The following is a 27,931-nucleotide window of genomic DNA, read 5'->3' as shown; positions in this document are numbered from 1 at the left end:
TTCCTAGGCGAGTCTAGGTCTGTCAAGCAGACAGGATTAACCATCACACTCTGTGAAATGTGAACCCTTTCCACCAAAACATACAATAAAAAACACTACCTCCATGAAAGGGTATTTTCTACTAAGAACAATCAGACTCATTTGTTTTCTCTTAATAGGCAAGCCTATCCTACTCCCTCAGATGTAGACTACATTTTATAACATTTTTGGTGTGAAATTTAGGCTTTCTTCAAGAAAAGCAGTTAATAGCCTTTTTATTTATAATTTGTAGCTTCCTTTCAGAATAGCAAAAACATCATGGATACTTTCTCACGTGCCAGCTGCTGTTCTCAAAACTTCCCATGTCCTCTGGCATTTCTCCTGACCACAGTGCCAAGTAATTAATGTTCTTACCATCCCTGAATCGTTTTAACCTCTCCCAGCCTCACATTCCCCAACCGAAAAGGGATAGAGTAAAACTTGATTACTGGAGATCAAATAAGATGCACAGTGTGAGTCTAGGTATTTAGTCACAGTAATTCCATAACCGTTCCCTTTCTTCTCCTGTCCTCAGCCAAACCCATATAGTTGTCTAGCTGTGGCTACTTTTCAAAATTAATATGTGACTGAAGATCACTAGATTAGCCATGGCTGAACTACAGATGGTAAGCACCAAGAGATGTGACTGCACAGGGTAGATAGATAAATGCAGCCATGTATATAAGTGTTCAGCAATCACACTGTAAGAGTGTAAAAACAGTATTATTGTTGTCAAAGAGTTCTTCAGTTGCTTTTACTGCTGCCAAGCATATATACTCTATAATCATGATTACATCGGTAGAGAGATTCCAAGACAAATGAGTGCATATGTGCACAAGTACGTCCATAGCAGCTCCCATTACGGGACCTACAAAGAGAAATAACCCAAATGAGAGACCACATATGGTATATTCATACCATTTAGAATGATAAACAAAACAGAATGAATAAATGTCAGGAATATCATATTGAGTAGAAGAAACCAGATGCATAATATATTTGGTATGATTCGACTTAATACAAAACCAAAGACGAAGTAAATCTGACCTAGAAGTGCAGTGGGTAGCAGATCCATGCGATAACAAGTTCCCAGAACGGTCACACAAGGAGCTCAGGAAAAGAGTTCACTAGACTCAAATCAAAACGAAACCCAGTGGTCAGGAAGAAGGAGGTGGGAACAAAGGAGTAGGTTTAGATCTGCTCTGCTCCGTGTCCCGCAGAAGTGAGGCAAAGCCTGGTAATCTCTGGGCTTGGCTCCTTTGTGTACTACTATCGAGCTCTGTGCTACATGGGCGAGCCCTACTAGAGGCTACCAGAGGGCGAGCCCTACTAGCCCAATCCCTGGCCCTGGTATGTTCAAAAGAGAGGACTGATGCCTTCTGGTGACGAGGTCAGGTTGAGGTAGGGTGACTCTTGTATATCAAAGGCTACTCTTGGTTGAGCCACTGTTATTTAGAAGATTTGGCTGGCCCCGAGAGGTGACAGATTCTAAAAGCCAGCAATAATTTCAGGTGTCAGAACAAAATAAAACACAGTGCTTAAAAAATACATGCCTTCCCTCCTCACACACAAGAACGCTAGAAGTCTAACAGTGCTTACCCTGGACCTTTAGTCTCTATGGTGGAGACAGTCTTAACTGGAAAGGCGCCATTGCAAATTAATGTGCTTTGGCAAGAGTGGCCACATAGGGACTGAAGCTACTATTGAGGTTATGGTAAAAATTCATAAATAATGTTCAATATAAGTTATACAATTTGTCAGGAAGCTTTTCCTTATGATGCTCCAGTGTCATCCTGACTAGGTTTATGTGTTGGTGGCATTCATGGACTGCTGGGGGTTGTCCACCCCAGAGAATCAGTTCAGAACTCAAGAACCCCAAGGTATGCAATTAAACCCACTTACTGAGGAAAGACCCATATGTGGGCGCACCTTTCTTGCTTACTGACCAAAACTAAGCATACCCATTCTTCCCTCTGCCTTATATTTTAGAGATTTCTGGAGCAAAAGAAAGGTATTCTTGCCACAACACTTGTTTACTATAATTCTCTGAAGGCCATTATCATCCTGGACCAAGCTCTTTAGAATGCATTAAAATACAATGAGATGCTTCTCCATGAAGCAGTTTGGCAAAGTTGTTTGGATATGGAAAATGAGTTTGCCAGGGGCGCAAAAATAAAAGTTAAAGGGGGAAAAAAGGGAAAGAGAAGAAAGAAAGAACAGCGAAGCATCCCTCCCACGGTGAAAACCCTCTAAGAGCATCCTGCTGGTACTGAACAGTTCCCACATTAAATGACTAATGAACTTGGGCTCGCCCCTGCATTGGCACAGCTGGGGGAAGTGGCGCGATCTACAAAGCTTTGAGGCAGAGGGTGAGGAGGTGGCAGTGTTGCGCTTCAACTGAGCAGCCTAAACTCGGCAGTCTGCTGAGTGAGGACGAGCTGTACAGCCCAGCTAATGAACATCCCATACCCTCCTCAGTAACAACCCCCAGCTTCCTGGGGCTCCCTTCCTGCTACACAGCCCTCACCCTTTACATGCCTCCTTCCCTTCTGCAAGTTCCACCTTCGGAAGGTCCATGTCCTGCCCTGGATAATACTTCTTATCTTTCTATATTTTGTGGCCCTCTATTTCCCAACAGTGTCCTTTCTACCCAGTCTTCCCAACTCTGCCATTTTCCCACCAGATGTTGCCTTCCTTAAAAATGCCTGACAACCTTTCTTCACTGTGCTTGGTGTCTGCATCTGGACTCCGCCATACAAAAAAATATCCTCAATGTCCTTCTCTGTCCTTTCCTGCCATCCTCAGCTCTTTTTGATCAAAGGATTAGCAGTTTTCATCTTACGACTTCTAACGCAAGCACAATTTGTGACACGACACAGGCAATTATTGTAAAATAAACATTGTGCGAAGAATACAAAAAGAAATAGAGAAAATCGAATGGGAAACAAAGCCAGTTTCATATATTTTTGTGTTGATGTGTGAATTACTTAATGCACACACACAAAAAAATCCAATATGCACACTGAATATTAAAATAATGTCAGTGAGAACAGGTAATGCTGATTAAAATATTCACAATCTATTGTATGCAGAACAACTTCTTGCATGGCAATTCTGTATTAATTAAAATGTCACAAAGTCTTATTTGCACCCAGTTATCATCTCATGACTTATAAAGAATGTGCTGTTGTGCATTTTATTTTTTCAAGGATACAAATTCACAATGGTGAACTTGGAAATATTGATTGCAGTGAGATTAGTCCAGAGGAGTCGCAGAGAAGCCAGATGTAAGGAATGAAACTCCAAGATCACTTAGAGCGTGGTGTCCTGGCAAATGTTAGCGGAGAGTAGAGGAAGCGAAAAAATTAGTCTCCAAAGAAAAGATTAGAGATGAAGAAAAGAAATGGAAGCCTATGGACCTCAGAACAAAGAAAGGCTACAACTTCTGTGGGTAGGCTACACTTTCATTCTAGTACTGGGTGTGCTAAAGCTTAAGTTTAGAAGAAATTGTCATTTACACTTAGCATGGGTAATTAGCAATGACCTATATGATGACTGATATATGTAAGCCTCTCTGGGTCATGGTATTTGGATTTGGTCAAACTTTCCAGATATTTCTATGACAGTGCATTTAGATGTGGCTTACATTTGAACCATAAGACTTTGGTTGAGACATATTATGCTCCATAATGTGGAGGGAGGGACAGATGTCAAAAGGGGGCCAACCTCCTCTAGACAAGAAAGAATCTCTCTGAAGGCTTCTTCTGCAGCATCAGCTCTTCCTGGTTCCACAGCAAATCTTCCTTGACCTCTCCTGAATCTCCAGCTGGCTGGCTTCCTGAGACTTGAAACCCTGCAGGTTTCAGACTTGCTGATGAAAATGAGGTATTCTCCTTGTTCTTGTTCTTACAGACACATACACATATCTATAGACATGCATATACATATAGGTGTTCACCATATGGATATGTTTCTCTGGGAACAGTAATCCAATACACGGAGACTGAAAGTGAAAACCAGTTGCACACATGGACTCTGTAATTGCAAATCACCCAAAGGCATCATTATTTTGTTCATTTGCATTGTATTATCTCTATTTTATTAGGTTGAAAGGAAAATAATTTATATTTACCGAATACTAATTTTAGTGTATACTAACACTAAAGGTATTAATTTCATAATTATTCAACCCACCAATTTAATTTATAACAAAGGTAGATTCAGAATTTTTGTGTCTTGCCCACGATCCTTTTGAGAACATGCTTTTAAAAGACCCATCCAATGGACAATTCCAAAGAACCAATCCCTGACACTATTGATGATACTCTGTTATGGTTGTAGAGAGAAGTCTAGCATAGCTGTCCTCTGACAGGCTCCACCTAGCAGCTGACTGAAACAGATTTAGAGACCCACAGCTTAGACATTGCTCAGGGAACATTGGGGAAGGCTTGGGGAAGAATTGGGCATCTCTGGAGCAGGGGCTGTCCCTGACTATGTTGCCTAACTGTAGATCCTGTTCCCCTAACTGGGCTGCCTGGTCTGGCCTCAGTGGGAGATGATGTGCCTAAACTTGCAAAGACTTGATATGTCAGGGTGGGTTGGTGTTGATATTCAGGGGGGCCCTCCCCCTTCTCACAGGGGAGATGGGGAGGGGGATGAGCAAAGGGACTATGTTAGGGGGAACTGAGAGGTGAGGGGGGCTTCGACAGGAATGTAAAGTGAATACATACATACATCATATCTACATAATACATACATACACACATACACACATACATCATACATACACCATACATACATATACAGAGACACACATACAAACACACACATACATATGTATATACATACATACATACATCATACATACATACATACATACATACATACATACATACATACATGGGGGAAAAGTCCCTAAATAATTTCTGTGTTTCCATTATAGGCTTATGAGAGAACTCTTGTAGGTTAGCTAGATCTTAGAGGAAGGAAGAGAATCAAAAGAGACAGAGGTAAGATGAAGAAGAGGACTGGGAATCAGAAAAACCCACTAGCATGGGGCTTAACTTATCTAACTCAACATTTTCACCTTAAAAGGGGAGTGAATGAACCTACCATGGTTGTTCACGTGACCGTGCCAATATACTGCAAAGTACGTTTTGTCTTCTATAGAGCAAAATACCCCACAACCTGAAAAGGACTTTCCAAATGTTGAAATGTTAACATTTCACTTTCAGTCCTTGGACATTTCAATATAATCTCTGAATAATGACATCTATGGAAGGACTGAGAGCATATATTTTAAAGAGAAAGGACAAGTGTTTGTTCATCGTAAGATTGTAGTGATTCCACAACCTACTGATCCCGGTAAACATGTAACCCTGACCGTGGACATCTTCTTTAAGATGTCCTCTTCCTCTCATCTTCCTTAAGAAGGTGGTATGCTGTTATATTCTTATCACCCTTCTGTAATCAAAACTCATTAGACCAGGGGTCTTGAACCTGTGCGTGTCTTGTGCATGCTGTCACAGGTTTGTGAGTTCACATGTGCATCAGTCCTGTTGTGTGTGGAAGACACTGTTCCTTTGCAATGATCTATCACTCCTGCCTTTTGTCATCTTTCTGACTCTGCTTCTGTATAGATCTCTGCACCCTGCAGTCCCTTTCTGCACACTGTCTGTCATGGGTCCTTGTGTAAAAGGAAGTAGATACAAGGTCTCATCCCCTAGTCAAGGAGCTATTTGCAACTGATACCTCTGGGGAAAGGGAAAAGTCAGGCTTTTCCACTGGACTGTCAATGGATATTAACCCATACCCCAGGGCAGACCCTATGCTCAATATTGGTTAACACAAACTTCAAGGCTGTGTGTGGAGGGGGCGTTGGAAGTAGGGAGGGATTTTATTTTCATTCAGCATTTTTTGTCTTATTAGGTTTTTGTTTTAATTGCTTTTGAAAAGAGAGCATGAGGTGGGAGGATCTGGGAAGTGCATGGGGGTCACGATCAAAATACATTGAATAAAAAGTTAAATAAAAAGAAACATTCAATTAAAAAATGTTAGAGCAGGAAGTTACCTTGCGTCATGGAAGACAAAATGTGTTCTTCAGACTTTGTTCCATTTCCCTTCTATCTACCAGCGGTAAGCTAAAAATACTTTATTTTTGCATTTAAAATAGTTTTAAATAATGAGATGAAAAGTAGTATTGGGTGGCATTTGAAATTATATGGTATTTAAATTTTGGTGCTCATGAACGTTTAACTGGGACACAACTGCCCTCATCTGTTATGTTACATCTTATTACGAATATTGAGCCACAGTAAAATAATGTTGCTTGTCATAGTACAGACATAGTAGGTTGCCTACAAAGCAGTTACAACAGAGACTATCTGACCTACAAAGCCTGAAATATTGATGATCTGGCTTTTTATAGAAACAATTTTGACTGCTCCTTATCTAACCCAAACCTCTCTCCTTACACACAAGATAATGAAGACAGCAAAAGTAAAACTGTTCTCGACAACTTAACTCAAGTTTTAGTTGACTTCTCCAAGGCAGGTTAGTAAAGTTTACTGTGCATTTGATCATGCTGAAGTTGATGACCAAAACTTAGCTATAGTTATGGCAATCTTTTAATTAAATTAGATAGCCTGTTATATAACTCCCTAATTAATCTTCTACCCTTGCTCACGCGAGTTAATGCCATGAGAAAAAATCATGTTGAAGGAGGAGAATGTCTTTACATACTCATTGAAATGAACTTTGTGCTGCATTTTCTTTAATAGTTCTAAGTTGGTGTTATTATAGAACAAAATGATGATATAGTTATTTTCCTTGATCCATCAATCAAACTGACACATTACTGTTTTTAATTTGCAAAGCAAGACTATGGAATGTTTACTTTCACAGAAATTGGCCACATTTACTTTTCTTGTAAGAGATGATTGACAATAACATGAGAAAATAATTTTAGTCTTTCTATCTTTAGTGACTAGTACCAGCTAATTCTCCCAATGTAAGGTGAACTTCAGCCTCTTGTGAAACAGAAACATCTAACGTCTGAGCATTCTCTTCCCAAGTCTAGGAATGATCTCTTGAGAGTCTACAAAAAGCAAATAACCCAACCAAGACTTAAAATACCTGTCTTCAACATGGACTTTTAGAGAAGCTGTTGTTAACTTTGGATGACGTTTTACTTCCAACTTCTCAATGTGTGGAGACAGTTTTGATTAGAACAATGGAGACTCTGCTTTTTAAATAGTATGTGGAAACCAAAGGTAATGCTCCAGGTCTTATGGAGGTCTGAATGCTCAGGACATCAGTTGTACTGAGCTTGAAAGGAAGCACTCAAAGCATCCCACATCTGTGCACGCGTACTGCCAGATCCCATGGTCCAGGATCCTTCAAGCCACTGCAGGGCCAACAATTGTTATCTGATGGCTCACTCTTCGTCAACACATTCATCCAGCAAGGAGACAGACATAATCCCACAGGTAGTTACATAACTTTTATCTAGTCACATGTGTTATCAAATTTAACCAACAGTGGAATTATTTTTTAAGAATTGTAATGTCTTCAACAAGGTAGTTATTTTCATCGATATTGTTTTCTTTATGGGAACATGATAAACTAAAATTTCCACTTGACATTGATATAGAGTAACTAATGTAATAAAATAGCATAATGTATCAGAAAAGCAAATCTCAAATCACACGTACGCTGATGCACTCAAATATTTCAGTAGGACAGTGCCTATGTCGTTATCTCTAGATATTTGCCAGACACTCAGTTAAAGGTCAACCAGGAGAGGTCACAACAGGATTAGCAGTGTTCTCTTTCTAATATTACTTTCTTTAGTTTACAGCATAACCCAGGCAAGAACATTATTAAAGGAAATAAATTCTATTAGCTCACTAAATGAAGGACTGCATCCACTGTAACACAATCAATAAATGATGTAATTTCATTTCTCACTTTTCTTTCAGTAAATATTCTTAAAACAGGCACCTGGTCTGAACTACTTAGTGTCTTGTTGTGTTCACAGCCACTTCACTGTGCTTTCACTAGGTAATGCACTGCTCTAAGTACTGGGCTGCTTATTTAATTCATTCAATTATTTAATCTTCTGGTGTAGGCAACACACAAAGTAAATAACTTCAATATTCTTTAATTGTCCAAAAATTCCAGGGGACTGCACCGACATTCCATTTTCTAAGTAGCAACATCTTATGCTTGAACCTAGCACATGACTTCATTTCTGCCAACTGTTACCAACTCAAGCAAGTTCATTTCATACCTACTGTGTCTCAGGTTCTCCACCCAGCGCCACTTAGAGCAAACTGAATAAAATAGAATTCCTGACTTTGAGAAGATCTTCAGTGTTGGGGTTGGGTGGGGAGAGGGAACAGTAATTGTTTTTATAAGCATGCAGAGGAGGGGAGGGCCATTTGTTTCTCAGGAGATACTTTTCTGGACACATTCTACTCAACTGTATTGAGCATTTAATAATGGACAGAAGTTGGTGAGGAGAAATTGGTTAGACTTTCCAGGTATGGAAATCACGTGTGCAAAAAGACCAACTATAAAGAGTTCCACAAATAGAGCAAAATAGGAAGTCAGAGAAGTATCAGAGGCCAGATCACTGGGGACATTATTTACTGGGTCAAGAAGTTCAGATTGTATTCAATAGAACATAGAGAACCACCAAAGAACAGCAGACAAAGGCATACCCCAGCCTCAGCTTTGTTGTATCTTAAATGAACTGTTCTTGGGGGTGTGGGAAGGAATGATTTCAGGTGGACAAGACTGGATACAGTTATAGTATTTTGGGCCCAAGAAACAAGAGAGGCCAAAACTGGGAACTAGGAATAGACAGAAGGGGGCGGATCAGAGACAGAAGAAAATCTGGCAGGGTTAATTGTCAGATTATGTAAGGATTAAACAAAGTAAGGCAAAAAGGCAATGACCTAGGTTTTCTAGCTGGATGATCTGATGCAAGTGACTCTTGCAAACAGAAGAAAACCCAAAGAATAGAAGACTCAGGAGGAGCTTGTCTAATTCAGCAAGGGCCACAGGGACAGGGAGAGCCAGGCTAGGATTCTTTCTTTAAAGTCTCTGTGTCATCCTCCGTGAAAGGAACTTTATCCCTTTCCCTTTTTCTCCTTTCTTACTGCCTTAACCCATCCAGAATCTATTTCCCTATAATATGTCTACATTTATACATTTACAGTAACCCTTGAAAAAATATTTATAGGAAAAGAAATACCATAGATCGATACTGTCTCCAAACTACAATTCCACGGTATATGTGTCTGGACATGAAGTAGACCGGAGCCAATGTGTGGAGAAGAATTCCCAAATGCTCTTAACTACCAACTTTCTGTGTTATAAAACATAAAGCTCCCATTCAAAATGACCAAAATCAAATCATGTGTTCAGGAAAAAAAGATACAGTTTTGGTTAGTTCTACCCCCCCATATATAATTTTTAATATAAGGCACCACTGAAAAAAACACAGGAATGGATTTAATTTTAAATCGAATATGTTTTTTTTCAAACAGAAGCACTGAGTGTTCTCTTTTGCCCCCTGCTAGTCTAGAATCACTGGATGCTTCGGTGATTATGGTGAAGGCCTGGTAGGATGCTGGTGCCTTTCTCACTGTGGGTGTCGGTTATGGCTGCCCATCAGGGTGTTAGCCAATACCATTTCAATCTAAAGGGCATGCAGAATGCCCATTGCAATCTTCAAGTCGTATGGGCATATAAGACAATCTTAATTATTAAGAGTGACTTATAACCATACGAGCTCTGCTCACAACCGTATCTCAAATAAACTTAAGGAGACATAAAAATGTAAACTTCTATCGCATGATCTAGCCATGCAAAAGAAAAACCGAGAAGTGATCATATAAATAAGCAGAAAATTAAAGGAATGAGGACAAACATCTCTTCAGATTACAGCGCTACATTATCTGCAAGCCAAAGCAGGGCAGCCGAACTCAATTTATTTCTCTCTGTACATGATCTTTTGTGATTAAATTTTGAAAACCTGTGAACTGTTTACTTCAAACCCTTTGCTCCCCACTGCTGACTAACACAAAACCTGCTCAGCCCAGATGCCATCCAAAGCTGGGCCACTGAATTAAGTTCCCCCCAGCTCTGCTTCCTCAATGTGGTGTCCACTCTTAATAAGAGCTGTGGGTGACTGGCTCACTGTGAGAGCTGGATAAAATGCAGATTCCTGGGCCTAGAACTGGGTAAACTGCGAGTTCTAGAACTTTTCTTACTTACCGAGTCAATTCCTTTGAGACTGGAAAACCTGCTTTCTTCGGAGGCTCACCAGATTATGGTTAGCCTTAAGATTTCACGTATCTTTTACCATTGATTCATTTTTTCTGATTATTCAATATGCATTTATTGAATGCTTTGGATTAATAGACTTATTTGTGTCAGATAGTCAAAAGGAAAGAGGTAATCTAACTGTCTAGAATTCTGGTGCCAGCTGAGGTTATACTAGCGGCCAGGAGAGGGTAGGCCTAGAAGCCATACTGCAGGAAGTCACCACAAAAGGCAGAGCCAGAGCTTGGCAGGAGCATTGCTGGACCCCTCACTTCTCTGAGTGAAGTGGGCCTGGACTTAGACATCCCAACAATTTCCTTCCTCATCCCCACTACCACAGAGTTTCCTTCTTCTATCCACAATAGAGGAGACAGAACTTTCTGGACCAACAAAAACGTTTCTTCTGGCTGCAGAAATTCCCCTCAGGCTGTCTGGGAACAGTTCCCCAAAAGCCAAGTCACCTGGTATAGGGTGCACCATGAGTGGAAGTCACCATCTGAAGTGCATCTGACAGCCCTTGGAGCTTTTAGCCTGGCCACATTCTCCTGCTTTCATCATTACTTTCTTACTTTCTCTTAAAGGATTTGGAGACTGACATCTTATGAGATGGAAAGACAAAGGTTTCTTTATGTGCAGCATTAAAAGTCTGTTTAACAAAACACCTTATTTTCCTAAAAAACAATTGTTCTTTATCCACAGCAAACTCCCTGAGTCCACATCATCATAATTTCGTCATGTACAGATAGAATGAATAGGGAGGGGGTGTTTTAATTGATGTCTTGAAGTTAACTCTTGCTCGCTACTAAGGTTCATTTGTGGTCTGTCCTCATTAGGCAAAGATCTACAGTTTGCTCTTTTTCTACTTCTCAGAGAAAATCCTGAATCTCAGATGGGATTGGAAGACCTTTGGAGGTCAGCCACTTAAAATACAAATTGAAAGTTGGGTATGGTAGCTCATGGCTGTAATCTTAGCATGAGATTATGAGGTTGGAATGAACCCCCATAGAACTGGTTGTTGGGAACCTCAAAGTATTAAGGAGCAGCGTTTTTCTGGAAGGACCACCATTAACAATGATAGACACGAATCTCTCAGCCGGCTCTTGCTTTGCTTTGGGAAGAGGCTGATGAGCATGGCACAACGTTATAAGGAGGCACAGAGCCTAAAACATCAGTCCTGATATGAGCTCAGTCACTGCTCTACCAAGTAATTCCCTTTAGCTACCCAGGTAAAACCTTAGCTCTAATATGTAAAAGTCAGGAAGGAAAATTGAAACAACTATTGGCTGGAGTCCACTGTGCTGCCAGGAGGGACATGAATTGGTGACATGATACATGGTTTAACATGATTGGTTAACATCATACTATAGTCTAGTAACATGGACATGACACTACAAGAAGTGTGTGTCATTTACTTCAAAGTTATGCTACTGCAGCTTTAACGGGACCTATAATCCACGAAATGAGTGAGACTGAGAAGCACATTGCTGACTTCCGTCTCTGACTAATTAACATCAGCAGGTGACATCTTTCTTGATCACCAAGTGGCCCACAGAATAGTTCTGCCCTTCTTTGTGACCTTTGTTCTTAGATTCTGGGACCAATCTGACCAATCAATCTAATACCAAAGATGGAAACTCAAAGACTCTTTAAGGTTCTTCCTTCAGACATTAATAATCAACATAGCAAGCCCCCTAATCAATCTACTTTTGCTACTCTGGTCTTCTCTCAGGTTCTTAGAGGGTCTCCAGGTCTCTAATCTCACAATTCATCTTCCACTTAACGATGTCTCACCAGGTCTAGATTCTACAGCCAAAGTATAATAGTGAATCTGGCCGTCATCACTGCAGACATTAACCCATCTGTTTGGGGATAGCGAATAACAATCAAATGCAGTTTTTTTAGTAGACAAGATCCTATGTGCTTTGAACCTCACTATTTATTTTTCACTTCTTTTTTTCCCACTAGAATATTCCAATTCTTTCAGCCCAGATATACTGTGTTCTTCCATTCCCAGGGAGCATGCGGGCCTCCCCATAGGGGGTCACCATGGGAGCTATTCAAGACTGAAACCCTTCATTTTTAAAAGGAACTCCATGTTACAGAGAGACTATGTAGCCTTGAGGTCACAGAGCTGGCTAGAAAAGACAATGGAAATTAAACACAGTGAAACCTAACTTTCTGAAGTATAATTTATTATGTATGTTTAAAAGATTAAAGCCAGCTGTGAGGGTGCATGCCTTTTACCCCAGCACTTGGGAGGGAGACTAAGGTAGGTGGACCTCTATGAATTTAAGGTCAGCTTGGTTGACATAGTGAGTTCTAGGACAGGTAGTGACACATAAAGAGACCCTGTCTCAAAGCCAAATATATACCATATACACAGACGCACACAGACAGAGAGAGAGAGACACAGAGAGACAGAGAGAGACAGAGAGAGACAGAGAGAGAGACAGAGAGGCAGAGAGACAGAGAGACAGTCAGAGAGAAAGAGAGAGAGAGAGAGAGAGAGGGAGGGAGAGAGAGAGAGAGAGAGAGAGAGAGAGAGAGAGAGAGAGAGAAAGACTCATTGAGGCCAAAAGAGGGTGTTGGATCCCCTGGGTCTGGAAGAGTGTTAGGAACCAAACTGTGGCCATCTAAAATGGCGGCAAGTGCTCTTAATCGCTGATCCCCTCTTTTATTCTATTTTGGACATTGCTCCTTCAAATCATACCCTTGCTCAATGTAAAGTGTCCAAAGTCTTTAGAGTTATACTCATTATATTCTCTTCATTAATGAATTGACATAAATGTTTTTATTGAGAGTGCTACATAGCTCTTCCTTTTGCTCCAGTGCAACCCATTTTTCAGAAGCTTCAAAAAGCGTGCCAAGACTCCACTTCTAAGAAAACTCTTTGCTCTAAAAATAAACTTCAAACCCAACACAAGTTACCAAAATAAAATCTCCTAAATAAAACAATGGCAGAGACAGACCTGATAATGAATATGAAATATGCTAAGAACATTCTGTCACTGGAATCAAAGTCGTGTGTGTGTGTGTGTGTGTGTGTGTGTGTGTGTGTGTGTGTGATTAATGCTACAATGAAGTCTTGAACCACATAAGGAAGAAGCAAGCCACAGCAGCACAGAAGTCACCTGGAAAGGGTCCCATCTGCAAGGCATCCATTTCAAAGCAGGCTCTGCCTTTTGCCTACCCTTACCCTGTGCCAGTCCAGACAAGCATTTCCAAGTGCTATTTCAAAATGAAGCTCCAAATTCAGAGTGAGAGGCAGTGGGCATGTTCAAAATTTGTTTTGGGGTGGGCCAAAAAGACCCACATGAAATGTTTCCAGATGGAATAATAAGTTCATTCTAACACTTGCTGGGTTTAGTCATGTGTCAGGGCTATTGTCTCCCTCTTATTCATTAGCGACCCATTTCTATCAGGACATGGGAAAGTAGTGTGTGTGTGTGTGTGTGTGTGTGTGTCTGTGTGTCTGTGTGTGTCTGTGTGTGTCTGTGTGTCTGTGTGTGGGGGGGTGGTGTGTGTGTGTGTGTGTGTGTGTGTGTGTGTAACCATTTCTGACTATCCATACAGTACCAAAATAGGTTAGCAAAAAATAAATAAATAAACATACCCAAATCATTCTCAAGGAAAAGAATAGAAGGGAAATCAGCTTGAACCTAGACTGTTGGAATTGGCGAGAGATCTGCATTTAGCTGAATCTAATCAGGCCACAGTGACACACACTGCATTTCCTGATAAGTCACCGGGCATCAGAGAGGGCAAAGAACATCAGGACAGTTGGAAGAGAAGCAAAATTTACCTGTTGGATGGGAGAATTGGCTTTGTTACCTAAGTGTTTCATTAAATCTGGGTATTCAGAGAACCCATCCACCATTATTAACATGCTGATGGTAGAGTGGGGGAGGGGGTGGAGTCAAAGGTGAACAGATGAGGAAGTAGCAAGTAAGCAATGAACTGCGGGAAAAATCATTATTAAATGTCTAATAGTTAGCCTGAGACAAGAAGAACATTACCAAAGATGCAAATTATTACTCATGAGCTTCCAGTTTGGACTGGGAAGAGAAAAGCAGCTGGAGGATGAACAGGTACTTAATAGAGCAAAAATGGGCAACAATAATCCAGAGGGGGAAACACACACCATTGTGTTCATGCGGATGGCACGTTTGCTCACATTCAAAAGCAGCTGGATGGTTCAGTGGTGAGCACCAAAAGAAGTTGGTACTTCTGCCTGCCTACTGCTGAAAGGATGTGGCATCTGTTTATTTTCCTCATAAGATTTTGAAATGTGCTTACCATCTGAAGTCTCACGGGGTAGCTACACTCTCAAGCACACAGAGGTCATTTAGAGAGAAAGTTCTCTAATAAAACACATCCCCTCTTACAGATACTGCAATCAGCAAAAGGAGGCTTACTAATGCCCTTTAGGAGATGGAGTGTTATCAAGTGCCACATTAGTAGATGGAATAATGGAAGGGTGCAGTTAGATGGGAATACGAGCTCTGGTCTCCTGGCTATCCTGTATGTGTGCGTGTGCATGTGTGTGTGTGTGCATGTGTGTGTGTGTGTGCATGTGTGTGTGTGCATGTGAATGTATGTGTATGTGTGTGTTCAATTTTAAAGGATGACAGAGTTCTTCTAAAAATAAGTGATCTAGCTCAAATACAAACTTCTCTCCTGGCTTTGTGAAGAGTATATTAATAACCGTTTCTATTTTAAAAATGAGCATTAATTAATAATACATTGAGAATTCATTAATAATATATACATGAAACTGTTAAGATGAGTTAAAAAGCATCACTTTGGGTTCAAGCCAGTGAGTGGCATTAACTGAAAAAGGTGGTTCTTATTACACAAGGTATCACAGAACTTCACTTTCTTAGTCAGAGTGAATTTGCCAAAAAAAAAAAAAAAATCTTTTCCCTAGTCTTGATTGACTACTAAATCTGGAGGGAAATTCACATTCATTTGTTAATTCTCTGCCCTCACTCTTTTTCATGCTCGATTACACATGTTGCTCCAATACAGTAAAAACGCCCATAAGTACAGAATTTCCTACCACTCCCTATGCCCTCAAATGCTCTCCTTTGCTCTCCTTTCCAAATATCCCTTAGGAAGCAAGTCATTGTCATGACAACCATAAGATGAGGTTTGAAGGGCACTTGGAGGCACACTTAGTGAAAGTTAATACCAGTTGTGTTTAACAAGGTCAGGGAAACTCAGACAATGGGTCATATTTGGTAAGGAGGTGCCACTTAGCTATTTAGAATTATCTGTTCACATCAAATTTAACCAAATACCACCTCCAAAAAAAAAAAGTCGGAGTGATTCATTCAGGGCTAATCCATCATTCCTCTGTTGTAGCCAATTCCCTCTACGGTCACTAGTAATTAAATCAGAAGATCATATATAAGAGGAAAAAGAGAATTAAGGGCTTGCCTTGCCTGGCAAACTTTAATGTGGAACATTCCGCTGTATACTCGCACTCCCAACCCCCAACCCCAAGGGTTAGCACGTTTTTCTTTTTTAAGCAATACTCTTCCACATCTTCACACTTTGTGTCCTTCTCTGTCAGGCAGAGGATGAAGGTGGATTCCCAAGGAGTTGTGAGGACTTTCTCAGCCTCTTCAACGCATTTGCTTCCAGAAACAGAAACACTGTGGACACAACTAGCAACTACAGCGCAGGTGTAGTAGGAATCTTTTGTGTAACTCAGAGCTAGAGAGGGCTTCCTTCAATATATGCGAAACGATACTTTCTCACACTGACTCCAGTCCAGAGACCAAGAGATACAAATGACCCTGCCTTTAGAAAGTCACTATGGAATAACGTTCATCCTTCCTTTGTCTCTACCTGACTGACCACCTAGTCGGGGAGCTTTTAAAATGAGGAGAATCCTTTGTTCTCTCAGGTTCCATTTAAGGAAAAGTGGGTCGAAGGGCTTCCCCAGGGAAAGAAAATGAGCTCTGAAGCCAAATGCAGGGGAGGAAGGGATTTCATGCCCACTGTTATTGTCATCCTCCCAAAAAGAGAATTAATTGTTCGGCAGGCTAATGGTTAAGAAAAGGTGGGGATGCATACAGGTAGCCCCATCCCTGAGACCATATCTAATTCCCTAGTGTGGCTCAGGCCATCCTCTAGGCTGGGTGGGGGTAGGGGTGGGGTAGGGGTGTTGGGAACTCTCTCTGGCCATGGGTAATACAGCCAGAACTGCATGCATTCTCACGCCCCAGAACTGGCGTCCCAGCCCAAGTGCGAAGTTGGGCGTTTCGACCTGAAAAGCAGAGTAAGAGCCATTCAAAGCAGCAAGTTACAGTACCTTGAGAAGTCTGACAGATGGGAGAAAGGCTGCGTGGCATAGCTTCCGGATGGTCCAATTTAGGGGTCGAGAAGCATCAGTCTGATTCATGACCCCTTCCAAATTCCACCGGGAAGATAAGAAACTGCAAATCTGGGCAGTGCCTAGAAAATAAACGGTCCCCCACGGCCCTGGCATCCCATGGTCATCTCCACACCTGCAAATTCCATTAGGGCAGTGGCTTCCTGGAACTTGGGAGTCTAGTCAAGTGGCGTTTCCTGAGCCCCTGAACCTTCTTAAGAAAGCCACCTCCCCTCTCCCTGCAGCCGTGCTCATGCATACCAAATGTGGCCGAATGGAGGCACACTGCCTGCTGCTTCGGGGAGGGGATGCTTGATTTCGAAGGAGAGGGACAGCCTGCACAAAACAGCCTGTGGTCGGAGTCAGAGGAACCTGCTCCAGAATGCGCGCTCCCTCTCCTGCTCTCCTCCCGCAAACACAGGTCAGGCGTTGGGGGGGAACCCGGGCCATTTGCTTTGCTCTCCTGTTTTGGGAGGGGGGGAGCCAGGAGGAGAGCAAAAAAGAACAAAAATGAATCCAGAAGGAGAACTTGTACTTTCTTGCACAAAGCATCTTTGAGGGGCTGGAAACTGGCGCAGGGGGAGGGGCTAGGACACCGGGAGGGAGAAGGGATGCCTCTGAATGATAAGATAAACGCTTCCTTTTTGATTTGTGTGACATAATAAATTGAGAGCTATCGTAAAATGGATCTATAGTAAGAGGAGATCCCTGCTGTGTTCTGAAGTCTTTTATTAGCTGTGATTGACAGTCTTCACCCTGATATAAGCCCCGTGTAGATGATGAACGGTCAGAGACGGAGTCAAACTCGCACATACACACATGGGGAACAAGGAGTTATTCCTGTCATAGACAGCTGTGCAAAAGAAGGCATTTGTGGCTTACCTTTTTAGCAGTAGTAGTTTCTAAATTGGGGGATATCCCCACAGGATAGACCGTCTCTACAACAAAGTTTAACCCTTAAAGTGCCCTACAGAATAATGTCAAAAAATGGTTTCCTTAAGTGTTTCCTTCTTTCCAGTAATTTTCGAAGGAGGCTTTACAAAAGTGTAGCTGCACTGGAGCAGACAGTTTTTAAAGCTTCCATGGTGAAAGAGATAAAGAACTTTTCTATCTAAAGGCAGAAATTGGCCAGTTTCACTTAAAGAAGGGACACTCAGGAAGGCTGGGTTGGGGCAGAGGGTGACCCTGTCCACCGCCTTACTTGGACTACCCACTCTCCCCAGACGTTAACGTTTAGTGGTAGTGCTGACAAAAGACTCTGCCCAGGAGACTTCCCACACCCCCACCCTTCAAGCGTTTCTAGGGAACTTAAAAGTTCCACCTTTTTCCTTCCCTGTGACTGTAGAGATTTTTCATTTTTAATTAACCAGAAGAAATGGGTAACTCCCCCTCCCCTTCCCACTCCCGCGACTACTATGTATTCTGGGATAAAATCCAGAGGGGTTAGAACAGATGTGATATAAGGCTGCCTTTTAGGGACAAGAACAAAGAGTGTAGCAATACCTGACACCTGCATCACTGCGCCATTCCCTAAAGTGCTCCAGAGTCAGAGATGCTGAGCCGTACAGAACCACCGACTTGAACATAAAAATAATCGTGCATCGGATTAATCTCTATCAAAGCAGTATCAATGTAGCAGAAACCTCACACGGTTCATTTTCTGTCACCATCCTATATCCACAATGGATCCACAATGGGGAGAAGGACACTTTGAAGTGCTAACAGCTGGGATGTCAGGCACGGTATTGGGCCCTCTTCATCATGTAAGTTCATAGTAATGACAGTATAACAGCATCCAAAGCAGATGCTATTATAATATTTCTATTTTGCAGATTAAGCAAGTGATGTCCAAAGAAATCAGTGGTGTATAGCATAGATAACAAAACTGGAGCCTGGATTAGTGTCATTTTACTGAGCTGTAAAGATACACTTTCTGTTCATATATATATACATACATACATACATACATATATACATATATATATACATATATCAACAACAATAAAACCTTTACCTTGACTTTTTTGGTCCTTTAATCTGATATAAGAATTGCAATAAAAGATGGGGATAAGTCCCTCACATATAGGTGTGGCATGTCACTGAGGTTTGCTTAACCTCCTAAATCCTAAAATCTGGTTTTAGAGTTCAAAATGAAATCCTGACTCTGACCTTGGGCAGTTTTCTCATCTCTTCTGTGCATTGGAATCTTTTATCTCTGAAATGGAGACAAACAACTACACATGCAGGGGGTTCGTGAAACCAAACGAGCTAATGGTAGTAAGGCATTGAATTCAGTGCTTGGCATGGTCCAAGCCACCTCCACTGTGGTTCATCTTCTAGGTAGCATCTCCTGATTGATTCCACATTGGTAACCCACTGGTATTTCTCACTAAGGATACTTTGTGTGTATATATGCGGTACCAGGCAATGAGATCAAGCAAAGGGAATTAAACCTGGATGCTTCTATGAGTCATGCAGTTTAATAAATGAAGTAAAACAATCCTGCAAAGGCAATGGGGCTTTCCTTACAGAATGGTAGTCAACAGAGAGCAAAATACTGCCTTGAGTGAGCAGCTTACAAGGAGACAGCATTTCTTCGTTACTAAAGGTCTTTAAGTCATTCCTTAACTTGAGAACTTAGTCCTTGGGGAAAGGCAAGGACATTACAATTGCCTAACCTTGTCTCTCACTTTCAAAGTGTTAGAAACACTACAATAAAATAAAATAAAATAAAAAAAGAAAGATAAGAAAAGAAAGCATCTTTTTGAAACCACGGTCTTTGATCCTCTAACTCCTTTAAAATTTTAAAACTAACTTTAGTCAGAGACATAGTTAGGGGTTTTGTGAAATGAGGAAGCCTGAGGAAGCAGGGAGGTGTCACAGTCACTCTAACAGTAATTAGAAGGATGGGCACAAAACCTTCAGGGAGTGGATTTAGAGGCTATGCAGAGGAGATGAAGATCAAAGGACGAATGGCTTATGGAGGCGGCATCCCAACATTGGAGTAATTTGTGCCAGGATTATTTGCTGTCAAATATCTAAAGAGAGGTTCTCAAGACCCCTTTCTCATTTAGAAAAAATGCCCCCTCCCCAGAATAAGCCTCCTATGCTTTAAGAGAGGATTCTAAGAGGTAAAAGCAGAGAAGTAGTAGCCTGGCCAAAGCAGATAGAGTCTCACACACCCAAAACACTCGTTTTAGATATTATGACCATGAGTGTTTACATGATCAGATTACACTTCAGTATTCCTAAAAGTAGCAATTCGGTTGTGTTAAATTTTTTTGCATTCTAAAGTGTGTCTTCCAACATATTTTCATTCTCTTTAGACTATGCAATCCGTCGTCCCATTGGTAATTTTTTAGCTCAGTCTCTGTGTCGTTACTAAGCCTTTCATATATTTTATTTTTCAAGATTATGTCCCCTCCAGGGAAGTCAAGTCTGATAGAACATTGTATCATATTGAGTCTTCTTGATATCCCTCTGATATAGAAGGACTAATTTGAAAACCCGAGGAACAAGGAAATAGGCACAAGGAACAGGCAGATCAGAAGGTTCAGACCCCTCCCTCTCAAGTGCTTTATGCAAACCACCCTGTCCTAGCGTGTTTTCTATTACTATGAAAACCTACGTGACCAAAAGCAAAAGGAAGGAAAGGGTTTATTTGGTTTATAGCTAATAGTTCTTCATTCAGGGAGGCTCAGGCAGGAAGTCATGATAATAACCTGGAGGCAGGACCTGAAGCAGAGACAACACAGGAACTGTGGTTATTGGCTTGCTCTCCATGGCTGGTTCAGCCTGATTTCTTACAGAGTTCAGAAGCATCTGTTCATGGTAGCACCACATTCAGTGAGTTGGGGATCATTCATCGAGAAAATGCCTTACAGACATGCACACAGGCCCCTGTAATGGAGGCAGTGCCTCTACTGAAGTTCCCTTTTTCCAAATACCCCAGTTTGTGTCAAGGTGACAAAAACTAGCCAGCACACACACTGTGGTGGTTTGAATGAGACTGACCTCCATAGGCTCATAAATTTGAATATTGGCCTCCGATTGGTTGAACTGTTTGTGAATGATTAAGTGTGTTCTTAATGAAAGAAGTATGTCACCAGGGATAGAGGTTTCTAAGCCAATGCCATTCTTTTATCTCTCTGTCTCTGTCTGTCTCTGTTTCTGTCTGTCTCTCTTTCTGTTCCTCATTCTTTTTGTCTAATGCTTGTGGACAAGAGGTAAGCTCTCAGAACTGTTTTCAGTGCCAAACTAGTCATGAACTCTAACCTTCTGAAACTTATGAGCCCCAATGAAGTCTTCTATAAGTAGCCTTGGTCATGGTGTGTCTTTTCTGTAATAGAAAAGTCACTAAGACACAAGTTTTTAGTACCAAGGAGTAACCGGCCTGATCGTGCTGCTTTTAGAGGAATGTGGAAGACTTTGAGACTTAGGATTAGGAAAGCATTTGAGTGTTGTAGGCAGGGCTTAATGAGCAGTCTTAGTAGGTACTCGGAAGACAATAAACTCTTCTAGAAGTTGCCTTGGTCATGGTGTACCTTCCCAGCAATAGAAAAGTAAGAACACAAAATGCTCTGAAATAATTTTGTACACTCTGTTACTATACCATTGAAATCATTGGGCATTTGAACATTAATTGTATGTATGTTTCAAGAGCTAATTTTTTTTGAGTATGGTCTGCATAGGGTAGATGATACACCAGCATTCAGGAGAAGTATTGAAACCAGACAAGGGTGCCTCCATAGTTATCTTTCTCTACTTCAAAATTCTGTACTAGTCTTAACATTCCCTTTACTGGCCTCAACCCATGGATGTTTCTTTAAGTGAGTGTGCTTGTGAAGTATAGTGTGTGTGTGTGTGTGTGTGTGTGTGTGTGTGCCTGTGTGTGCTCATAAAGTTCATAAGACAACCTTGCATCCCCTGGAGCTGATGATTATGAGATGCTAATGTGGGTATAGGAAACTTCTCTCTTTTCCTCTAGAAGAGTAGAGAGCAATGTTAGCTCCTGAGTCATTTCTTCACACTCATGAAGTTCATGGCTCTTTTGTGTTCTGCCAGTTCTATAGTTTTGTCAAAAAGATCATTTGTGTTGAGAACATCATGGTAATTTGATTTTTGTCTGAGACCCATGTGTTTTTTAAAATGCTTCTTTTCTTTTTAACTATACTCAGAGCTATACAAATTCTAGGATTTCTCTGATGTTTCTACAGTATCCTTTAAAATATGAATTCTCATTATAGACCCCACTGATCTATAACACTGTTATTAATTATTTCCAAATATGCTGTTATTCAAATAGATTAAATGATTTTCCCCCTTTGGGATTCTTTTATGGTTAATAGATTTTGAAATAGATTAAACTATATTAAAATAAATTACTCATTTTTAAAACTAGCCCAAGAAGCATTTGCTTTACATAAAAATGAAAAGAATCCTAATGAGATATTTTCATACTACTCTACTTTCCCCCCAGTACCAAGTTGTTTTCTCTGCCTACTCCCCACTATTGCATAGTTGAGTGGCTACAATCGACAGAGGCTCTTCTTAAGGCTGGGGTGAAACGTATCTCTTCGTGACTTCGAAGTCAAGTTGTCTTCCCAAATGCCATCCTAGACTGCAGTCAAATAGGACAATGTGGCCCTCTGTTTCTCCACAGTGGACAATCCCTCTTCACACCATGGCATGGGCATGCAGTCGTGCAGTTCTTCACACCAGGGCATGCAGTAGAGCATCCTCTTCAGGGCTCTAAGAATGCAGCCCCTTCAGGCCTGCATCTACTATTGTGTAACCAGGGTACCTAAAATATAGTAATGTTTTAATCCTCTTAAGTCCCTTGAGATTCTTCTCACAAAGGTCTTTTAGGGAGCTTTGAAGGAAATTCATTCACAATTTAGCCTCTACCGAAATTTCTATCGTTAAGCCTATGCAATGTTGTCTTGGAATAATAGCAGCCTGCATCCACAGAAAATATGCAGAGAGAGAGAGAGAGAGAGAGAGAGAGAGAGAGAGAGAGAGAGAGAGAGAGAATACCAGAATCGTTAAGTATAAATTCCTCTTTTTACAAATTTAGATCTGGCTTATAAGTTATGTAGGTTGCAGTGGGCTAATGGGAATTTCATTTTGGCAGTAGGAAAGCAGCCTTTTGTGTATCTTCACCTGAGAGCTCTGACATGAGACTCAATTCTTCTACCTTTGATTCACTACATGGCCCTGGACTAGCTGCATCTGTTATCAAAGCCTTAGTTTCTTGACACAAACAGAATCTATTATAATGTCCACCTTCATATTTTGGAAAAAATAGAAACAATTATCACAACACTAATAGAATTAAAACTGCATATGACTATAATTATTATAAATATTATTAATATAAGTTACCGTGTTCAATGGTTTTGCTGGGTAGTTCATCCCAGTGGCTAAGAGCAAGAGCCAGATGCCTAATGGCCTGGACTTATAACCCAACTTTACCATTTATAAGGTGATTTGGGAATTCCACTTCATCTTATGGCTATCTGCACTAAAAGATTATAATTTATCTAGTTATTAATAGATGGAGAGGTCACAGAAGAGGACCCTTGCTGTTACCAAAGCTCAGATAGTAGCAATTTGTGGTTAACCTAACTGAAGTCGCAGTGCTGTCCAGCACATTGCTGATGCTCTAAGGAAGCAAGGCAACAGAGGAATACTTAGACCATAAATGTGGCCAACGCATGAGTGTTCACAATACATTCGAAAGAAGCATTAAAGTAAAGATATTTTAAAATAAATAAAAATTCAAGTTTGCCTTTCCCCTTTTCTTATTCAGGTAGGAGGAGCCACTTCAGAGAACCAGAAGGTAACCAGAAAGTTGGACACACACCCAACTTTCCTGACAGCTACCCCTTCTACCCCCCGCAACCGAAAAGCAACCACACATCTAGAAATGAGATATGAAACTACCATGTAAAAAACATGTTGCATTAAAAAAATTAAAAGATATGCAAACAGCTCGTATCTCACTAAAAATCAAAACCACACGTGTTCATTGGAACATGTATGCCACTTCCCACCTCCTAAGGCTGAGGGATCATTGTCAAAGAGAGATAAAAGGTCTAAAGAGCCTGAGGCAGTGGATGGCTTTAAGGAAGCAGTGTCCTTAGGACACAGCAACTGTGACAGCACACACAAGCCCTGTGCAAACCTAAGCCACACTAAGCCCCAGCAGGGAGAGGGGAGCTGGGCAGGAAGTCCCGCCCCAGCAGAGGAGCTACTGACAACTGGTAGCTGCTGGGAGAAGGTGAGTCAGTAGGACCTGGGTAAGCTGACGGTGCTCTGATGGAAGAGCACACAACCAAGAATATTTGGGCAGCACACATTGGTCTTGATGGCTTAAAAAAAAGGACACAAAACTGAGTGGGTAGGGAAGGGGAATTGATCTTCGAAGAGCTAAAAGACGGAGGTAAATGAGATAAAATACCTTACATGAAATTCTCAAATAACCAATAGACTATTGTTTAAAAATCACTCTCACACACATAAAGGGCACAACAAATTTAAAAGGCCAGGAGCTAAAAAAAAAATCCACGTTGAGCTTTGAAATCCTATTATTTCCATTCACAACGAGAATGATTTTTTTTTTTTTTTGCAATGATTCTAAAATCTTAATGAGTCCATGGAGCCTTGCCGAAAGTGTAAGATTTGAGATGTTCATTTTTAACTACTTCAGAGTCACAATCTCCTGATAGCTATGATATTGTTTGTTACTGCACGTCTTTTCTCTCTTCTAAACTTAAATGTATGCAAAACAAGTACGTACAGTTACACTCTGTGTATACATTATATTAGATGAAGTTCATCAGCGTTATCGAATTGGTATTGAACTAATGAATTAATATACTAATATATGTGGGGTAGTGAGACTTAAGCTGTCAGTCTTCAATTCCTGCTTGAAGAAATTCTATCAGTTGAATAGAATCTCAAAAATGTATTGCTACCAGTGCAGCTTAAGAAAAGCATTGGCCAGGGGCTAGTAACACATGCACACATTCAAGTCGAACAGTATATATGTACCCCTGCAAATGTCTTCTGGCTCTCATCAACGAGAGCTGAGTATATCAGCCACACACGGAATCTTGTGCATGTTGACCCTCTTATACTGATGGCCAGCACCACATTAGAACATAAGGTCTGCTCACCTGGGAAACAGGGACATACTGTGATCTGGAAAATCTTCAAAGTGGTGGCACTGCCTCGGAGAGGAATTTCATGAGGAAAGCTAATGAAAATTGTACTTATTGTACTTGTTACTTATTCTGGTCATTTGCACCCAGGCGAGTGTGAAAATGTGTTGCTGTGATCATTCTCTTATCTTATTTTCAACAACGATGAACCTTATTCATAGTAGCTCAGGAACTAGATGATTTTAGTTGGTTGGCCAATTTTATATTTTGAATATATTTTCCTTGTGAAGGAGGATTAAAATCAATGCAAACTGCATGAAACTTGAAGCCAGGGTAAACTGGATTTGAAACCCTATTAATTTACCTGGTAGTTAATATAATTTTTGTAAGTCTTAATACTTAAAACAGATAGAGCTGATTGCGATAATGCCAAAAGTGATTGACAATCTGTTGAGTACTAAGTACAACAAGTATTATGTACCAAGAGCACAGCTTATGCCTCTTAATGCTCTCAGGAAGTTTGCAGCATTATTTCACTATTATGAGCAAAAAAGTAGTCCCTCAAGTTGATATTCTTTCAGTAGGTCACATGTTGCAAGGTAGACTTAAATCTAGGTACATCCAATTCTATAATCTATATTTTACCTATACCGGTAAAGAGTACTGGTGGCTATTTTAAAAGACAAGAATGAAGTTAAAGTTCTTCTGACTGTCCATGAAGAAACCAGCATTCGACATGTTGAACCTGAGCAGAGACGAAGCGATGCTGGAGAATTCACCTTAACACCTGAGAGTGGAGAGCGCAGTCGTTCAGAGGCTCTGGTCTTTGTTTTCCCTGTTGACTCTCACTCCCTTTCCCACTTTGTAGTTCCAGAAGGTAGATCTCCACAGTGAGACAAAGACTGTCCATACTCATTTGGTATGGCCAATAGTCATTTATCAGCTTCCTTCCAAAATGGCACATACTCAATTAAAAACGTGTTTCTACAAGATTTATAAGGCAGGTTCAGTTTTTTCTACACATACAACGTTGCTTAACTATCATTAATTATCCATTTCATTCCCGCCTACATTTTCTAGATCAGGAAATCAATGCTTAAATTAAAAGTTAAATATATACACATGTTTATTCTGCAAGTTTCAGAGTATATATATATATATATATATATATATATACATATATATATGTGTGTGTGTGTGTGTGTGTGTGTGTGTATGTATATGTATGTATTGTATGAGGTTTATTGACCTGTTTAAGCAAACCTACTTTTAAGGCACTTGAAACAGTTTCAGATATCTGATGAGACATACCATTCTAGATATTTAGAACAGCAATAAATGGTTTCAGAAGCACAATGATGCACTTGTGTCAAAAGTGTACGGCTATCATGGCCAATAAAACTCAAAGAAGTCCATGTAGTCATTTAATTATGATTATTATTTAAGCTTACCTGGTTTTTATATGAGGGATTATAATAGAAAAAAATGAAGGAGAGTGTTCCCAAGGGAGTGGACCTTAAGTGATAGTATTTTTGGTAAATAATAGATTGAAATGAAACCCTTACATTAAGGTTCTGGGAAAATAATGGAAGAGGAAGCAGAAAGATTGTAAGAGCCACAGAACCAGGTCACCTGCAGCCAGACACTGTGTTCTAACCATTACAAGGAAGTTGTAACCTTAACATCTCAACAACATGATTGCTTTAACAAGACCTGAATAATGACAATACCAGCCGACGTGCTACTGTAAACGGGGCATTTTTCAAGGTCCTATGCCAAGATGAAGAAGTATAAAAAGGAAACTAAGTTTACTCAGGGAATAGTTTATCCAATTGAAAGTGGTCAGTCCTAAACAATATACATATAAGTTATACTAAATGGACTCAGTAGGAATATATGTACATATATATGTAATACGTATATTATATACTTTGTCATTTCTATTCCTGTCTCTTTCTCTTCCAACTTTTCCAGTGCCCCACTAAGATTTGAGATCATACATATACACACATATATTTTCAATATATGTAATTTAAACAATATATATTAATATATAAATATTTATTTGATTGAATATATTTTGTTTTGTTTGAATCCTTCTGCTTCCTCTTCTATAATTTTCTCTGTACCTTAATGTAAGGGTTGAATTTCTATCACTTACCAAAACCTATTGCTCAAAATTTCCCACTCCTTGGGAACATTATCCTTTTTTTCAGTTAAAATGCCTCATATAAAAATCAAGAAAGCTCAAATAATTGCCATAATCACATTTAAATGATTATATATGTTAATTTAAATAATATATATAATCTTGAGTTTGAGTGGGAATCAGGGAAGGACACTGGAAGAGGGAGAGGCAAGGGTAACAGTGATATCCATACAAAATATCATACATATCTCATATATGAAATTTTGAAAAAGTAAACACAAAATAATGGGTAGGTAAGGTTATAATATGCATGTCCTTTATGTAAGTGTATATCTCCTTTAATGAAATCATGTGCAAGTAAACAGACAACCACAGAGCAAATGAAAGAATGACTCATTTCATAAACTTGTACAAGAGTTGAAAAACATCAAGGCAAATCACTATCGTAAATGAAGCCATCTGTCGTCTCGATGGGACAGGGGGACATTCTCCGCCCATCTTAGGTTTCCATACTGTGACTCACTGATTCTCCTATCCTTTCAGCCTTACCTCTGGACCATTACGGCCACTCATCATACGCCAGTGGCCCTCATTTCCTTTAGCTTCCGAATTTCTCATCACAGCACTGCTATGTGTGCTCTCTCTTCTGCCAGCTCCTCACAAGAGTGATGCTTTCATGAGGCTGAGAGCCAGGCAAGTGTGATCTCTGAGAGTCCTTCCAGCACATCCCTAGCAGTTCCAACTGCATCTTTCCTTCTTTTTGTGCTTTTCTACCTTTTAGAATTTATAACTGTTTATAGGGTTGATTTATTTCTTTCTGGTCCCCACCTCCTATTTGAACGTAATGTCTTGAGGACAGTCATCAACAGTATACTAGATTACAGCAGT

General features: G+C 40.4%; 1 protein-coding gene and 1 pseudogene across 2 annotated transcripts in view; one reads left to right on the top strand and one right to left on the bottom strand.

Annotated features, from left to right (window-relative positions):
- The window catches only part of Trpm3 (transient receptor potential cation channel, subfamily M, member 3), an 884,432-nt gene that overhangs the window by 531,817 nt on the left and 324,684 nt on the right, over positions 1 to 27,931 (bottom strand). Inside the window, exon 1 of one of the 2 annotated variants that reach the window (NM_001354180.1) lies at positions 16,670 to 16,846. The exons of the other annotated variant lie outside the window; for it this stretch is intronic. Within the exon in view, the coding sequence (NP_001341109.1) occupies positions 16,670 to 16,846 (177 nt within the window). Of the gene's footprint in view, positions 1 to 16,669; positions 16,847 to 27,931 lie in introns of those variants that run through there. 2 annotated transcript variants of the gene reach the window in all.
- Positions 25,321 to 27,931, top strand: part of Timm23-ps3 (translocase of inner mitochondrial membrane 23, pseudogene 3) — a 31,620-nt pseudogene continuing 29,009 nt past the window's right edge.

Source organism: Rattus norvegicus, chromosome 1, assembly GCF_036323735.1.
Source record: "Rattus norvegicus strain BN/NHsdMcwi chromosome 1, GRCr8, whole genome shotgun sequence".
Lineage (NCBI taxonomy): Eukaryota > Metazoa > Chordata > Mammalia > Rodentia > Muridae > Rattus > Rattus norvegicus.
This window is presented reverse-complemented; position numbering and strand designations above follow the sequence as displayed.